Source organism: Artemia sp. Qi Xiang Cuo, chromosome 19 (assembly GCF_049724085.1).
Source record: "Artemia sp. Qi Xiang Cuo chromosome 19, ASM4972408v1, whole genome shotgun sequence".
Classification (NCBI taxonomy): Eukaryota; Metazoa; Arthropoda; class Branchiopoda; order Anostraca; family Artemiidae; genus Artemia; species Artemia sp. Qi Xiang Cuo.
The window spans coordinates 54804164-54822441 of NC_142812.1; the positions used below are offsets into that span (position 1 = coordinate 54804164).

The window sequence follows — 18278 nt, forward strand, 5'->3', positions numbered from 1 at the left end:
ACCTTTTATTTCTGTACTTGTATAATTCGGCTCCAAGCTTAAGTATGGATGATCATAAGCTGAATTTTTAAGGGCGCTATGATCTACAAGGGCGCTAAATCACCTACACCCATGAACCTTGCATTGCTATAGTTTTGTAACTCGGCTTTAAGCTTAAGTATGGATGGCCATAAGCTGAATTTTATAAGGGCACTATGACCTACACGGGTACTAAACCACCTACACCCCTTGACCTTGCATTGCTGTAGTTGTATAATTCGGCTCCAAGATTAAGTATGGATGCTCATAAGCTGACTTTTTAAGGGCGCTATGACCTACAAGGGCGCTAAATCACCTACACCCCTAAACCTTGCCTTGCTATAGTTTTTTAATTTGGCTCTAAGCTTAAATATGGATGCCCATAAGCTGAATTTTATAAGGGCACTATGACCTACAAGGGTGCTAAACCACCTACACCCCTTTACCTTGCATTGCTATAGTTTTGTAATTTGGCTCTAAGCTTAAGTATGGATGCCCATAAGCTGAATTTTATAAGGGCACTATGACCTACAAGGGTGCTAAACCACCTAGACACCTTGACCTTGCGTTGCTGTAGTTATATAATTCGGCTCTAAGCTTAAGTATGGATGCTCATAAGCTGAATTTTTTAAGGGCACTTTGACCTACAAGGGCGCTAAACCACCTACACCCCTGAACCTTGCATTGCTATAGTTTTGTAATTTGGCTCTAAGCTTAAGTATGGATGCCCATAAGCTGAATTTTATAAGGGCACTATGACCTACAAGGGTGCTAAACCACTTAGACTCCTTGACCTTGCGTTGCTGTAGTTGTATAATTCGGCTCTAAGCTTAAGTATGGATGCTCATAAGCTGAATTTTTAAGGGTGCTTTGTCCTACAAGGGCGCTAAATTACCTACACCCCTGAACCTTGCCTTGCTATAGTTTTGTAGTTCGGCTATAAGCTTAAGTATGGATGCCCATAAGCTGAATTTTATAAGGGCACTATGACCTACAAGGGTGCTAAACCACCTACACCCCTTGATATTGCATTGCTGTAGTTGTATAATTCGGCTCCAAGCTTAAGTATGGATGCTCATAAGCTGAATTTTTAAGGGCGCTATGACCTGCAAGGGCGCTAAATCACCTACACCCCTAAACCTTGCCTTGCTATAGTTTTGTATTTATGCTATAAGATTAAGTATGGATGCACATACGCTGAATTTTATAAGGGCACTATGACCTACAAGGGTGCTAAACCACCTACACCCCTTGACATTGCATTTCTGTAGTTGTATAATTTGGCTCCAAGCTTAAGTATGGATGCTCATAAGCTGAAGATTTAAGGGCGCTATGATCTACAAGGGCGCTAAATCACCTACACCCCTGAACCTTGCATTGCTGTAGTTTTGTAACTCTGCTATAAGCTTAAGTATGGATGGCCATAAGTTGAATTTTATAAGGGCACTATGACCTACACGGGTGCTAAACCACCTACACCCCTTGACCTTGCATTGCTGTAGTTGTATAATTCGGCTCCAAGCTTAAGTATGGATGCTCATAAGCTGAATTTTTAAGGGCGCTATGACCTACAAGGGCGCTAAATCACCTACACCCCTTGACCTTGCGTTGCTGTAGTTGTAAAATTCAGCTCCAAGCTTAAGTATGGATACTCATAAGCTGAATTTTTAAGGGTGCTATGAATTTCAAGGGCGCTAAATCACCTTGCATTGACGTAGTTGTATAATTCGGCTCCAAGCTTAAGTATGGATGCTCATAAGCTGAATTTTTTAAGGGCACTATGCTCTACAAGGGTGCTAAACCACCTACACCCCTGAACCTTGCATTGCTATAGTTGTGTAATTCGGCTCTAAGCTTAAGTATGGATGCCCATAAGCTGAATTTTATAAGGGGACTATGACCTACAAGGGTGCTAAACCACCTACACCCCTGAACCTTGCATTGCTATAGTTTTGTAATTTGGCTCTAAGCTTAAGTATGGATGCCCATAAGCTGAATTTTATAAGGGCACTATGACCTACATGGGTGCTAAACCACCTACACCCCTTGACCTTGCATTGCTGTAGTTGTATAATTCGGCTCCAAGCTTAAGTATGGATGCTCATAAGCTGTATTTTTAAGGGCGCTATGATCTACAAGGGTGCTAAATCACCTACACCCCTGAACCTTGCATTGCTATAGTTTTGTAGTTTGGCTATAAGCTTAAGTATGGATGCTTATAAGCTGAATTTTATAAGGGCACTATGACCTACAAGGGTGCTAAACCACCTACACCCCTTGATCATGCATTGCTGTAGTTGTATAATTCGGCTCCAAGCTTAAGTATGGATGCTCATAAGCTGAATTTTTAAGGTCGCTATGACCTGCAAGGGCGCTAAATCACCTACACCGCTAGAACTTGCCTTGCTATAGTTTTGTATTTCTGCTCTAAGCTTAAGTATGGATGCCTATAAGCTGAATTTTATAAGGGCACTATGACCTACACGGGTGCTAAACCACCTACACCCCTTGACATTGCATTGCTGTAGTTGTATAATTTGGCTCCAAGCTTAAGTATGGATGCTCATAAGCTGAATTTTTAAGGGTGCTATGACCTACAAGGGCGCTAAATCACCTACACCCATGAACCTTGCATTGCTATAGTTTTGTAATTCGACTTTAAGCTTAAGTATTGATGCCCATAAGCTGAATTTTATAAGGGCACTATGACCTACATGGGTGCTAAACCACCTACACCCCTTGACCTTGCGTTGCTGTAGTTGTTTATTTCGGCTCCAAACTTAAGTAAGGATGCTCATAAGCTGAATTTATAAGGGCGCTATGACCTACAAGGGTGCTAAATCACCTACACCCATGAACCTTGCATTGCTATAGTTTTGTAACTCGGCTTTAATGTTAAGTACGGATGACCATAGGCTGAATTTCATAACGATACTATAACATAGAAGGGTGCTAAACCACCTACACCCCTTGACCTTGCATTGCTGTAGTTGTTTAATTCGGCTCCAAGCTTAAGTATGAATGCTCATAAGCTGTATTTTTAAGGGCGCTATGACCTACAAGGGCACTAAATCACCTTCACCCCTGAACCTTGCATTGCTATAGTTTTGTAGTTCGGCTATAAGCTTAAGTATGGATGCCCATAAGCTGAATTTTATAAGGGCACTATGACTTACAAGGGTGCTAAACCACCTACACCCCTTTACCTTGCATTGCTGTAGTTGTATAATTCGGCTCCAAGCTTAAGTATGGATGCTCATAAGCTGAATTTTTTAAGGGAACTTTGACCTACAAGGGCACTAAACCACCTACACCCCTGAACCTTGCATTGCTATAGTTTTGTAATTCCGCTCTAAGCTTAAGTATGGATGCCCATAAGCTGAATTTTATAAGGGCACTATGACCTACAAGGGTGCTAAACCACCTACACCCCTGAACCTTGCATTGCTATAGTTTTGTAATTTGGCTCTAAGCTTAAGTATGGATGCCCATAAGCTGAATTTTATAAGGGCAATATGACCTACAAGGGCGCTAAATCACCTACACCCCTAAACCTTGCCTTGCTATAGTTTTTTAATTTGGCTCTAAGCTTAAATATGGATGCCCATAAGCTGAATTTTATGAGGGCACTATGACCTACAAGGGTGCTAAACCACCTACACCCCTTTACCTTGCATTGCTATAGTTTTGTAATTTGGCTCAAAGCTTAAGTATGGATGCTCATAAGCTGTATTTTTAAGGGCTCTATGATCTACAAAGGCGCTAAATCACCTACACCCCTGAACCTTGCATTGCTATAGTTTTGTAGTTTGGCTCTAAGCTTAAGTATGGATGCCCATAAGCTGAATTTTATAAGGGCACTATGACCTACAAGGGTGCTAAACCACCTACACCCCTTGATCATGCATTGCTGTAGTTGTATAATTCGGCTCCAAGCTTAAGTATGGATGCTCATAAGCTGAATTTTTAAGGGCGCTATGACCTAGAAGGGCGCTAAATCACCTACACCGCTGGAACTTGCCTTGCTATAGTTTTGTAATTTTGCTCTAAGCTTAAGTATGGATGCCTATACGCTGAATTTTATAAGGGCACTATGACCTACACGGGTGCTAAACCACCTACACCCCTTGACCTTGCATTGCTGTAGTTGTATAAGTCGGCTCCAAGCTTAAGTATGGATGCTCATAAGCTGAATTTTTAAGGGCGCTATGACCTAGAAGGGCGCTAAATCACCTACACCCATGAACCTTGCATTGCTATAGTTTTGTAACTCGGCTTTAAGCTTAAGTATGGATGCCCATAAGCTGAATTTTATAAGGGCACTATGACCTACATGGGTGCTAAACCACCTACACCCCTTGACCTTGCGTTGCTGTAGTTGTTTAATTCGGCTCCAAGCTTAAGTAAGGATGCTCATAAGCTGAATTTTTAAGGGCGCTATGACCTAAAAGGGCTCTATATCACCTACACCCATGAACCTTGCATTGCTATAGTTTTGTAATTCGGCTTTAATGTTAAGTATGGATGACCATAAGCTGAATTTTATAAGGACACTATGACCTACAAGGGTGCTAAACCACCTACACCCCTTGACCTTGCATTGCTGTAGTTGTATAATTCGGCTCCAAGCTTAAGTATGAATGCTCATAAGCTGTATTTTTAAGGGCGCTATGACCTACAAGGGCACTAAATCACCTACACCCCTGAACCTTGCATTGCTATAGTTTTGTAGTTCGGCTATAAGCTTAAGTATGGATGCCCATAAGCTGAATTTTATAAGGGCACCATGACTTACAAGGGTGCTAAACCACCTACACCCCTTTACCTTGCATTGCTGTAGTTGTATAATTCGGCTCAAAGCTTAAGTATGGATGCTCATAAGCTGAATTTTTTTAGGGATCTTTGACCTACAAGGGCACTAAACCACCTACACCCCTGAACCTTGCATTGCTATAGTTTTTTAATTCCGCTCTAAGCTTAAGTATGGATGCCCATAAGCTGAATTTTATAAGGGCACTATGACCTACAAGGGTGCTAAACCACCTACACCCCTGAACCTTGCATTGCTATAGTTTTATAATTGGGCTCTAAGCTTAAGTATTGATGCCCATAAGCTGAATTTTATAAGGGCACTATGACCTACAAGGGAGCTAAATCACCTACACCCCTTAACCTTGCATTGCTATAGTTTTTTTAATTTGGCTCAAAGCTTAAATATGGATGCCCATAAGCTGAATTTTATGAGGGCACCATGACTTACAAGGGTTCTAAACCACCTAGACTCCTTTACCTTGCGTTGCTGTAGTTGTATAATTCGGCTCCAAGTTTAAGTATGGGTGCTCATAAGCTGAATTTTTTAAGGGAACTTTGACCTATAAGGGCACTAAACCACCTACACCCCTGAACCTTGCATTGCTATAGTTTTGTAATTTGGCTCCAAGCTTAAATATGGATGCCCATAAGCTGAATTTTATAAGGGCACTATGACCTACAAGGGTGCTAAACCACCTACACCCCTGAACCTTGCATTGCTATAGTTTTGTAATTTGGCTCTAAGCTTAAGTATTGATGCCCATAAGCTGAATTTTATAAGGGCACTATGACCTACATGGGTGCTAAACCACCTACACCTCTTGACCTTGCATTGTTGTAGTTGTATAATTCAGCTCCAAGCTTAAGTATGGATGCTCATAAGCTGAATTTTTAAGGGCGCTATGACCTACAAGGGCACTAAATCACCTACACCCATGAACCTTGCATTGCTATAGTTTTTTAAATCGGCTTTAAGCTTAAGTATTGATGCCCATAAGCTGAATTTTATAAGGGCACTATGACTTACATGGGTGCTAAACCACGTACACCCCTTGACCTTGCGTTGCTGTAGTTGTAAAATTCAGCTCCAAGCTTAAGTATGGATTCTCATAAGCTGAATTTTTAAGGGTGCTATGACCTACAAGGGCGCTAAATCACCTTGCATTGATGTAGTTGTATAATTTAGCTCCAAGCTTAAGTATGGATGCTCATAAGCTGAATTTTTTAAGGGCACTATGACCTACAAGGGTGCTAAACCACCTACACCCCTGAACCTTGCATTGCTATAGTTTTGTAATTTGGCTCTAAGCTTAAGTATGGATGCACATAAGCTGAATTTTATAAGGGGACTATGACCTACATGGGTGCTAAATCACCTACACCCCTGAACCTTGCATTGGTATAGTTTTGTAATTTGGCTCTAAGCTTAAGTATGGATGCCCATAAGCTGAATTTTATAAGGGCACTATGACTTACATGGGTGCTAAACCACCTACACCCCTTGACCTTGCATTGCTTTAGTTGTATAATTCGGCTCCAAGCTTAAGTATGGATGCTCATAAGCTGTATTTTTAAGGGCGCTATGATCTACAAAGGCGCTAAATCACCTACACCCCTTAACCTTGCTTTGCTATAGTTTTGTAGTTCGGCTATAAGCTTAAGTATGGATGCCCATAAGCTGAATTTTATAAGGGCGCTATGACCTACAAGGGTGCTAAACCACCTACACCCCTTGATCATGCATTGCTGTAGTTGTATAATTCGGCTCCAAGCTTAAGTATGGATGCTCATAAGCTGAATTTTTAAGGGCGCTATGACCTACAAGGGCGCTAAATCACCTACACCCCTAAACCTTGCCTTGCTATAGTTTTGTAATTTGGCTCTAAGCTTAAGTATGGATGCCCATACGCTGAATTTTATAAGGGCACTATGACCTACACGGGTGCTAAACCACCTACACCCCTTGACCTTGCATTGCTGTAGTTGTATAAGTCGGCTCCAAGCTTAATTATGGATGCTCATAAGCTGAATTTTTAAGGGCGCTAAATCACCTACACCCATGAACCTTGCATTGCTATAGTTTTGTAACTCGGCTTTAAGCTTAAGTATGGATGCCCATAAGCTGAATTTTATAAGGGCACTATGACCTACATGGGTGCTAAACCACCTACACCCCTTGACCTTGCGTTGCTGTAATTGTTTATTTCGGCTCCAAGCTTAAGTAAGGATGCTCATAAGCTGAATTTTTAAGGGCGCTATGACCTACAAGGGCGCTATATCACCTACACCCATGAACCTTGCATTGCTATAGTTTTGTAAATCGGCTTTAAGGTTAAGTATGGATTACCATAAGCTGAATTTTATAAGGACACTATGACCTACAAGGGTGCTAAACCACCTACACCCCTTGACCTTGCATTGCTGTAGTTGTATAATTCGGCTCCAAGCTTAAGTATGAAGGCTCATAAGCTGTATTTTTAAGGGCGCTATGACCTACAAGGGCCCTAAATCACCTTCACCCCTGAACCTTGCATTGCTATAGTTTTGTAATTCTGCTATAAGCTTAAGTATGGATGCCCATAAGCTGAATTTTATAAGGGCACTATGACTTACAAGGGTGCTAAACCACCTACACCCCTTTACCTTGCATTGCTATAGTTTTGTAATTCGGCTCAAAGCTTAAGTATGGATGCTCATAAGCTGAATTTTTTAAGGGCACTTTGACCTACAAGGGCACTAAACCACCTACACCCCTGAGCCTTGCATTGCTGTAGTTTTGTAATTTGGCTTCAAGCTTAAGAATGGATGCCCATAAGCTGAATTTTATAAGGGGACTATGACCTACAAGGGTGCTAAACCACCTACACCCCTTAACCTTGCATTGGTATAGTGTTGTAATTTGGCTCTAAGCTTAAGTATGGATGCACATAAGCTGAATTTTATAAGGGCACTATGACCTACATGGGTGCTAAACCACCTACACCGCTTGACCTTGCATTGTTGTAGTTGTATAATTCGGCTCCAAGCTTAAGTATGGATGCTCATAAGCTGAATTTTTAAGGGCGCTATGACCTACAAGGGCACTAAATCACCTACACCCATGAACCTTGCATTGCTATAGTTTTGTAACTCGGCTTTAAGCTTAAGTATTGATGCCCATAAGCTGAATTTTATAAGGGCACTATGACCTACAAGGGCGCTAAACCACCTACACCCCTTGACCTTGCGTTGCTGTAGTTGTAAAATTCAGCTCCAAGCTTAAGTATGGATACTCATAAGCTGAATTTTTAAGGGTGCTATGACCTACAAGGGCGCTAAATCACCTTGCATTGATGTAGTTGAATAATTCGGCTCCAAGCTTAAGTATGGATGCTCATAAGCTGAATTTTTTAAGGGCACTATGACCTACAAGGGTGCTAAACCACCTACACCCCTGAACCTTGCATTGCTATAGTTTTTTAATTCGGCTCTAAGCTTAAGTATGGATGCACATAAGCTGAATTTTATAAGGGCACTATGACCTACAAGGGTGCTAAACCACCAACACCCCTGAACCTTGCATTGCTATAGTTTTGTAATTTGGCTTTAAGCTTAAGTATTGATGCCCATAAGCTGAATTTCATAAGGGTACTATGACCTACATGAGTGCTAAGCCACCTACACCGTTTGACCTTGCATTGTTGTAGTTGTATAATTCGGCTCAAAACTTAAGTATTTATGCTCATAAGCTGAATTTTTAAGGGCGATATGATATACATGGGAGCTAAATCAACTACACCCATGAACCTTGCGGTGCTATAGTTTTGTAGTTTGGCTATAAGCTTCAGTACGGATGCCCATAAGCTGAATTTTATAAGGGCACTATGATCTACAAGGGTGCTAAACCACCTACACCCCTTGACCTTGCATTGCTGTAGTTGTATAATTCGGCTCCAAGCTTAAGTATGGATGATCATAAGCTGAATTTTTAAGGGCGCTATGACCTACAAGGGCGCTAAATCACCTACACCCATGAACCTTGCATTGCTATAGTTTTGTAACTCGGCTTTAAGCTTAAGTATGGATGGCCATAAGCTGAATTTTATAAGGGCACTATGACCTACATGGGTGCTAAACCACCTACACCCCTTGACCTTGCGTTGCTGTAGTTGTTTATTTCGGCTCCAAGCTTAAGTAAGGATGCTCATAAGCTGAATTTTTAAGGGCGCTATGACCTACAAGGGCTCTTAATCACCTACACCCTTGAACCTTGCATTGCTATAGTTTTGTAATTCGGCTTTAAGGTTAAGTATGGATGACCATAAGCTGAATTTTATAAGGGCACTATGACCTACAAGGGTGCTAAACCACCTACACCCCTTGACCTTGCATTGCTGTAGTTGTATAATTCGGCTCCAAGCTTAAGTATGGATGCTCATAAGCTGAATTTTTAAGGGCGCTATGACCTACAAGGGTGCTAAACCACCTACACCCCTGAACCTTGCATTGCTATAGTTTTGTAATTTGTCTCTAAGCTTAAGTATTGATGCCCATAAGCTGAATTTTATAAGGGCACTATGACCTACATGGGTGCTAAACCACCTACATCGCTTTACCTTGCATTGCTGTAGTTTTATATGTTGGATAAAAGCTTAAGTATGGATGATCATAATCTGAATTTTTAAAGGTTCTATGATCTACAAGGGCACTAAATCAACTACACCCATGAAACTTGCATTGCTATAGTTTCTTAATTCGGCTTTAAGCTTAAGTATGGATGGCCATAAGCTGAATTTTATAAGGGCACTATGACCTACATGGGTGCTAAACCACCTACACCCCTTGACCTTGCGTTGCTGTAGTTGTATAATTCGGCTCCAAGCTTAAGTATGGATGCTCATAAGCTGAATTTTTAAGGGCGCTATGACCTACAAGGGCGCTAAATCACCTACACCCATGAACCTTGCATTGCTATAGTTTTGTAATTCGGCTTTAAGCTTAAGTATGGACGACCATAAGCTGAATTTTATAAGGGCACTATAACCTACAAGGTTGCTAAACCACCTACACCCCTTGACCTTGCATTGCTGTAGTTGTATAAGTCGGTTCAAAGCTTAAGTATGGATGCTCATAAGCTGTATATTTAAGGGCGCTATGACCTACATGGGCGCTAAATCACCTACACCCCTGAACCTTGCATTGCTATAGTTTTGTATTTCGGCTATAAGCTTAACTATGGATGCCCATAAGCTGAATTTTATAAGGGCACTATGACCTACAAGGGTGCTAAATCACCTACACTCCTTGACATTGCATTGCTGTAGTTGTATAATTCGGCTCCAAGCTTAAGTATGGATGCTCATAAGCTGAATTTTATAAGGGCACTATTACCTACAAGGGTGCTAAACCACCTACACCCCGTTACCTTGCATTGTTGTAGTTGTATAATTCGGCTTCAAGCTTAAGTATGGATGCTCATAAGCTGAATTTTTTAAGGGCACTTTGACCTACAAGGGCGCTAAACCACCTACACCCCTGAACCTTGCATTGCTATAGTTTTTTAATTCGGCTCGAAGCTTAAGTATGGATGCCCATAAGCTGAAATTTATAAGGGCACTATGACCTACAAGGGTGCTAAGCCACCTACACCCCTTGACCTTGCGTTGCTGTTGTTGTATAATTCGGCTTCAAGCTTAAGTATGGATGCTCATAAGCTGAATTTTTAAGGGTGCTATGACCTACAAGGGCGCTAAATCACCTACACTCCTAAACCTTGCCTTGCTATAGTTTTGTAATTCGGCTCTAAGCTTAAGTATGGATGCCAATAATCTGAATTTTATAAGGGCATTATGGCCTACAAGGGTGCTAAACCACCTACACCCCTGAACCTTACATTTCTGTAGTTATATAATTTGGCTCAAAGCTTAAGTATGGATGCCCATAATCTGAATTTTATAAGGGCACTATGACCTACAAGGGCGCTAAACCACCTACACCCCTTGACCTTGCATTGCTATAGTTTTGTAATTCGGCTCCAAGCTTAAGTATGGATGCTCATAAGCTGAATTTTTAAGGGCGCTATGACCTACAAGGGCGCTAAATCACCTTCACCCATGAACCTTGCATTGCTATAGTTCTGTAATTCGGCTTTAAGCTTAAGTATGGATGCCAATAAGCTGAATTTTAAGAGGGCACTATGACCTACAGGGTGCTAAACCACCTGCACCCCTTGACCTTGCATTGCTATAGTTTTGTAATTCGGCTCCAAGCTTAAGTATGGATGCTCATAAGCTGAATTTTTAAGGGCACTATGACCTACAAGGGCGCTAAATCACTTACACCCCTAAACCTTGCCTTGCTATAGTTTTGTAATTCGGCTCTAAGCTTAAGTATGGATGCCCATAAGCTGAATTTTATAAGGGCACTATGACCTAAAAGGGTGCTAAACCACCTACACCCCTTTACCTTGCATTGCTGTAGTTGTATAATTCGGCTCCAAGATTAAGTATGGATGCTCATAAGCTGAATTTTTTAAGGGCACTTTGACCTACAAGGGCGCTAAACCACCTACACCCCTGAACCTTGCATTGCTATAGTTTTGTAATTCGGCTCTAAGCTTAAGTATGGATGTCCATATCTGAATTTTATAAGGGCACTATGACCTACAAGGGTGCTAAACCACCTACACCCCTGAACCTTGCATTGCTATAGTTTTGTAATTTGGCTCTAAGCTTAAGTATGGATGCCCATAAGCTGAATTTTATAAGGACACTATGACCTACATGGGTGCTAAACAACCTACGCCCCTTGACCTTGCATTGCTGTAGTTGTATAATTCGGCTCCAAGCTTAAGTATGGATGCTCATAAGCTGAATTTTTAAGGGTGCTATAACCTACAAGGGCGCTAAATCACCTAAATCCATGAACCTTGCATTGCTATAGTTTTGCAATTCGGCTTTAAGCTTAAGTATGGATGCCCATAAGCTGAATTTTATAAGGGCACTATGACCTACATGGGTGCTAAAACACCTACACCCCTTGACCTTGCGGTGCTGTAGTTGTATAATTCGGCTCCAAGCTTAAGTATGGATGCTCATAAGCTGAATTTTTAAGGGCGCTATGACCTACAAGGGCGCTAAATCACCTACACCCATGAACCTTGCATTGCTATAGTTTTGTAATTCGGCTTTAAGCTTAAGTATGTATGACCATAAGCTGAATTTTATAAGGGCACTATGACCTACAAGGGCGCTAAACCACCTACACCCCTTGACCTTGCATTGCTGTTGTTGTATAATTCGGCTCCAAGCTTAAGTATGGATGCTCATAAGCTGTATTTTTAAGGGCGCTATGACCTACAAGGGCGTTAAATCACCTACACCCCTGAACCTTGCATTGCTATAGTTTTGTAGTTCGTCTCTAAGCTTAAGTATGGATGCTCATAAGCTGAATTTTTAAGTGTGCTATGACCTACAAGGGCGCTAAATCACCTACACCTATGAACCTTGCATTGCTATAGTTTTGTAGTTCGGCTCTAAGCTTAACTATGGATGCCCATAAGCTGAATTTTATAAGGGCACTATGACCTACAAGGGTGCTAAACCACCTACACCCCTTGACCTTGCATTGCTGTAGTTGTATAATTCGGCTCCAAGCTTAAGTATGGATGCTCATAAGCTGAACTTTTAAGGGCACTATGACCTACAAGGGTGCTAAACCACCTACACCCCTGAACCTTGCATTGCTGTAGTTGTATAATTCGGCTCTAAGCTTAAGTATGGATGCCCATAATCTGAATTTTATAAGGGCGCTATGACCTACAAGGGCGCTAAACCACCTACACCCCTTGACCTTGCATTGCTATAGTTTTGTAATTCGGCTCCAAGCTTAAGTATGGATGCTCATAAGCTGAATTTTTAAGGGCACTAAGACCTACAAGGGCGCTAAATCACTTACACCCCTGAACCTTGCATTGCTATAGTTTTGTGGTTCAGCTCTAAGCTTAAGTATGGATGCCCATAAGCTGAATTTTATATAGGCACTATGACCTACAAGGGTGCTAAACCACCTACACCCCTTGACCTTACATTGCTGTAGTTGTATAATTCGGCTTCAAGCTTAAGTATGGATGCTCATAAGCTGAATTTTTAAGGGCGCTATGACCTACAAGGGCGCTAAATCACCTACACCCCTTAACCTTGCCTTACTATAGTTTTGTAATTCGGCTCTAAGCTTAAGTATGGATGCCCATAAGCTGAATTTTATAAGGGCACTATGACCTACATGGGTGCTAAACCACCTACACCCCTTGACATTGCGGTGCTGTAGTTGTATAATTCGGCTCCAAGCTTAAGTATGTATGACCATAAGCTGAATTTTATAAGGGCACTATGACCTACAAGGGCGCTAAACCACCTAAACCCCTTGACCTTGCATTGCTGTAGTTGTATAATTCGGCTCCAAGCTTAAGTATGGATGCTCATAAGCTGAATTTTTAAGGGCGCTATGACCTACACCCATGAACCTTGCATTGCTATAGTTTTGTAATTCGGCTTTAATCTTAAGTGTGGATGCCCATAAGCTGAATTTTATAAGGGCACTATGACCTACAAGGGTGCTAAACCACCTACACCCCTTGACCTTGCATTGCTGTAGTTGTATAATTCGGCTCCAAGCTTAAGTATGGATACTCATAAGCTGAACTTTTAAGGGCACTATGACCTACAAGGGTGCTAAACCACCCACACCCCTGAACCTTGCATTGCTGTAGTTGTATAATTCGGCTCTAAGCTTAAGTATGGATGCCCATAATCTGAATTTTATAAGGGCACTATGACCTACAAGGGCGCTAAACCACCTACACCCCTTGACCTTGCATTGCTATAGTTTTGTAATTCGGCTCCAAGCTTAAGTATGGATGCTCATAAGCTGAATTTTTAAGGGCGATATGACCTACAAGGGCGCTAAATCACTTACACCCCTGAACCTTGCATTGCTATAGTCTTGTGGTTCAGCTCTAAGCTTAAGTATGGATGCCCATAAGGTGAATTTTATATAGGCACTATGACCTACAAGGGTGCTAAACCACCTACACCCCTTGACCTTACATTGCTGTAGTTGTATAATTCGGCTTCAAGCTTAAGTATGGATGCTCATAAGCTGAATTTTTAAGGGCGCTATGACCTACAAGGGCGCTAAATCACCTACACCCCTAAAACTTGCCTTGCTATAGTTTTGTAATTCGGCTCTAAGCTTAAGTATGGATGCCCATAAGCTGAATTTTATAGGGGCACTTAAGTATGGATGCTCATAAGCTGAATTTTTAAGGGCGCTATGACCTACAAGGGCGCTAAATCACCTACACCCATGAACCTTGCATTGCTATAGTTTTGTAATTTGGCTCTAAGCTTAAGTATGGATGCCCATAAGCTGAATTTTATAAGGGCACTAAGACCTACAAGGGTGCTAAACCACCTACATCCCTTGACCTTGCATTGCTGTAGTTTTATAATTCGGCTCCAAGCTTAAGTATGGATGCTCATAAGCTGAATTTTTAAGGGTGCTGTGACCTACAAGGGTGCTAAATCACCTACACCCATGAACCTTGCATGGCTATAGTTTAGTAATTCGGCTTTAATATTAAGTATGGATGCCCATAAGCTGAATTTTATAAGGGCGCTTAAGTATGGATGCTAATAAGCTGAATTTTTAAGGGCGCTATGACCTACAAGGGCGCTAAATCACCTACACCCATGAACCTTGCATTGCTATAGTTTCGTAATACGGCTCTAAGATTAAGTATGGATGCCCATAAGCTGAATTTTATAAGGGCGCTTAAGTATGGATGCTAATAAGCTGAATTTTTAAGGGCGCTATGACCTACAAGGGCGCTAAATCACCTACACCCCTGAACCTTGCATTGCTATAGTTTTGTAATTTGGCTCTAATCTTAAGTATGGATGCCCATAAGCTGAATTTTATAAGGGCACTAAGACCTACAAGGGTGCTAAACCACCTACATCCCTTGACCTTGCATTGCTGTAGTTTTATAATTCGGCTCCAAGCTTAAGTATGGATGCTCATAAGCTGAATTTTTAAGGGTGCTGTGACCTACAAGGGTGCTAAATCACCTACACCCATGAACCTTGCATTGCTATAGTTTTGTAATTCGGCTTTAATCTTAAGTATGGATGCCCATAAGCTGAATTTTATAAGGGCACTATGACCTACAAGGGTGCTAAACCACCTACACCCCTTGATCTTGCATTGCTGTAGTTGTATAATTCGGCTCCAAGCTTAAGTATGGATACTCATAAGCTGAACTTTTAAGGGCACTATGACCTACAAGGGCGCTAAACCACCCACACCCCTGAACCTTGCATTGCTGTAGTTGTGTAATTCGGCTCTAAGCTTAAGTATGGATGCCCATAATCTGAATTTTATAAAGGCGCTATGACCTACAAGGGTGCTAAACCACCTACACCCCTTGACCTTACATTGCTGTAGTTGTATAATTCGGCTTCAAGCTTAAGTATGGATGCTCATAAGCTGAATTTTTAAGGGCGCTATGACCTACAAGGGCGCTAAATCACCTACACCCCTAAACCTTGCCTTGCTATAGTTTTGTAATTCGGCTCCAAGCTTAATTATGGATGCTCATAAGCTGAATTTTTAAGGGCGCTATGACCTACAAGGGCGCTAAATCACTTACACCCCTGAACCTTGCATTGCTATAGTCTTGTGGTTCAGCTCTAAGCTTAAGTATGGATGCCCATAAGGTGAATTTTATAAAGGCACTATGACCTACAAGGGTGCTAAACCACCTACACCCCTTGACCTTGCATTGCTGTAGTTGTATAATTCGGCTTCAAGCTTAAGTATGGATACTCATAAGCTGAATTGTTAAGGGCGCTATGACCTACAAGGGCGCTAAATCACCTACACCCCTAAACCTTGCCTTGCTATAGTTTTTTTAATTTGGCTCTAAGCTTAAGTATGGATGCCCATAAGCTGAATTTTATAAGGGCACTATGACCTACAAGGGTGCTAAACCACCTACACCCCTTTACCTTGCATTGCTGTAGTTGTATAATTCGGCTCCAAGCTTAAGTATGGATGCTCATAATCTGAATTTTTAAGGGCGTTATGACCTACAAGGGCGCTAAATCACCTACACCCCTAAAACTTGCCTTGCTATAGTTTTGTAATTCGGCTCTAAGCTTAAGTATGGATGCCCATAAGCTGAATTTTATAAGGGCACTATGACCTACAAGGGTGCTAAAACACGTACACCCCTTTACCTTGCATTGCTATACTTGTTTAATTCGGCTCGAAGCTTAAGTATGGATGATCATAATCTGAATTTTTAAGGGCGCTATGACCTACAAGGGCGCTAAATCACCTACACCCATGAACCTTGCATTGCTATAGTTTCGTAATACGGCTCTAAGCTTAAGTATGGATGCCCATAAGCTGAATTTTATAAGGGCGCTTAAGTATGGATGCTAATAAGCTGAATTTTTAAGGGCGCTATGACCTACAAGGGCGCTAAATCACCTACACCCATGAACCTTGCATTGCTATAGTTTTGTAATTCGGCTCTAAGCTTAAGTATGGATGCTCATAAGCTGAATTTTTAAGGGCGTTATGACCTACAAGGGCGCTAAATCACCTACACCCCTAAACCTTGCCTTGCTATAGTTTTGTAATTTGGCTCTAAGCTTAAGTATGGATGCCCATAAGCTGAATTTTATAAGGGCACTAAGACCTACAAGGGTGCTAAACCACCTACACCCCTTGACCTTGCATTGGTGTAGTTTTATAATTCGGCTCCAAGCTTAAGTATGGATGCTCATAAGCTGAATTTTTAAGGGTGTTGTGACCTACAAGGGCACTAAATCACCTACACCCATTAACCTTGCATTGCTATAGTTTTGTAATTCGGCTTTAATCTTAAGTATGGATGTCCATAAGCTGAATTTTATAAGGGCACTATGACCTACAAGGGTGCTAAACCACCTACACCCCTTGACCTTGCATTGCTGTAGTTGTATAATTCGGCTCCAAGCTTAAGTATGGATGCTCATAAGCTGAATTTTTAAGGGCGCTATGACCTACAAGGGCGCTAAATCACCTACACCCCTGAACCTTGCATTGCTATAGTTTTGTATTTCGGCTATAAGCTTAAGTATGGATACCCATAAGCTGAATTTTATAAGGGCACTATGACCTACAAGGGTGCTAAACCACCTACACCCCTTGAACTTGCATTGCTGTAGTTGTATAATTTGGCTCCAATCTTAAGTATGGATGCTCATAAGCTGAATTTTTAAGGGCGCTATGACCTACAAGGGCGCTAAATCACCTACACCCCTGAACCTTGCATTGCTATAGTTTTGTAATTCGGCTCTAAGCTTAAGGATGGATGCACATAAGCTGGATTTTATAAGAGCACTATGTAAAATACTTCATGTCTTTTGATATCAGTACATTCATACAAACATACAGTTTTCCTTTAAAACAAGTAAAATTTAATTGGCAGGAAAGCTGCCAACCCCCCCCTCCCCCCGCCCTCTTGACCTCTCCCCTTATGGGTGTCTATGAGTATAAAATGGAAACAGACAAGGTACTGACGAAAATATGCCCGTTTTTTAAAAAGAAGGAAAACACCAACATAACATGAATTAAACATACCAAAGAACCTTACTGTAGAGGTTTCAAGTTCCTATGTGTAAAAATGTGGGATTTTTGCTTTTTTTGCCATAAGAAAGATCACGGATACGTGTATATTAGTTGTCATTTGTTGTTGTTTCTTTCTCAGGGATGATAACATCGAACCAGTGATCATTGAGGATTGGGAGAGGGCTTGTTTTTTTACCAAGGGTCTGTATACTGTTTTATGCGGTTTTCTTTCAGGGCAGAGCTCCTATCAGACATATACGTCCGTGGCTACATGTTCGAGAGAGGTGGAGCCTTGCTCAGAGGGTAATATATATACATTTTACCCTTTGCGCTTCATTTGACGATGTTTTTAAATGACTATCCGATGGAAAAAATTCCCTTATTTACACAGGCATGTCCCAAGAACTTACCAATTATCTTATTTTTTAAGGCAAAATTAGACCTTGAGAAGCCATGGACGGTAGTTCACCAACTCTTCGTGGCTGCAAAAGTCTTAATAGATCATCTGACAAGAGTCACAAATAGGGAAATAAAAAAAGAAGTTCTTTTACCACGGTTGGAGCCCAAAGTCGTGGACTTTCTGGAAAAACACACAGATGAAGATGATAAAAGGATCTGGCTATCCCTGGGGGATTCTTGGCAATATCCTTGGTAGGTCTCTTTTCTTGCCATGCATTTGGACTAAAATTACCTTTTGTTTGTATGAGGAACATAGTTGTTCCATCTAGTTCAACTTCAAATAAATGGTGATGTACACAAAGGATATTAAATTCAACTATTCTGAAAGC

The 18278-nt window shown here is 41.3% G+C and overlaps 1 protein-coding gene across 1 annotated transcript in view; it reads left to right on the forward strand.

Annotated features, from left to right (window-relative positions):
• Window positions 1-18278, forward strand: part of LOC148941013 (uncharacterized) — a 157765-nt gene that overhangs the window by 137639 nt on the left and 1848 nt on the right. Inside the window, exon 12 of the mRNA XM_089105142.1 lies at window positions 17921-18141. Within this exon, the coding sequence (XP_088961268.1) occupies window positions 17921-18141 (221 nt within the window). The remainder of the gene's footprint in view (window positions 1-17920; window positions 18142-18278) is intronic.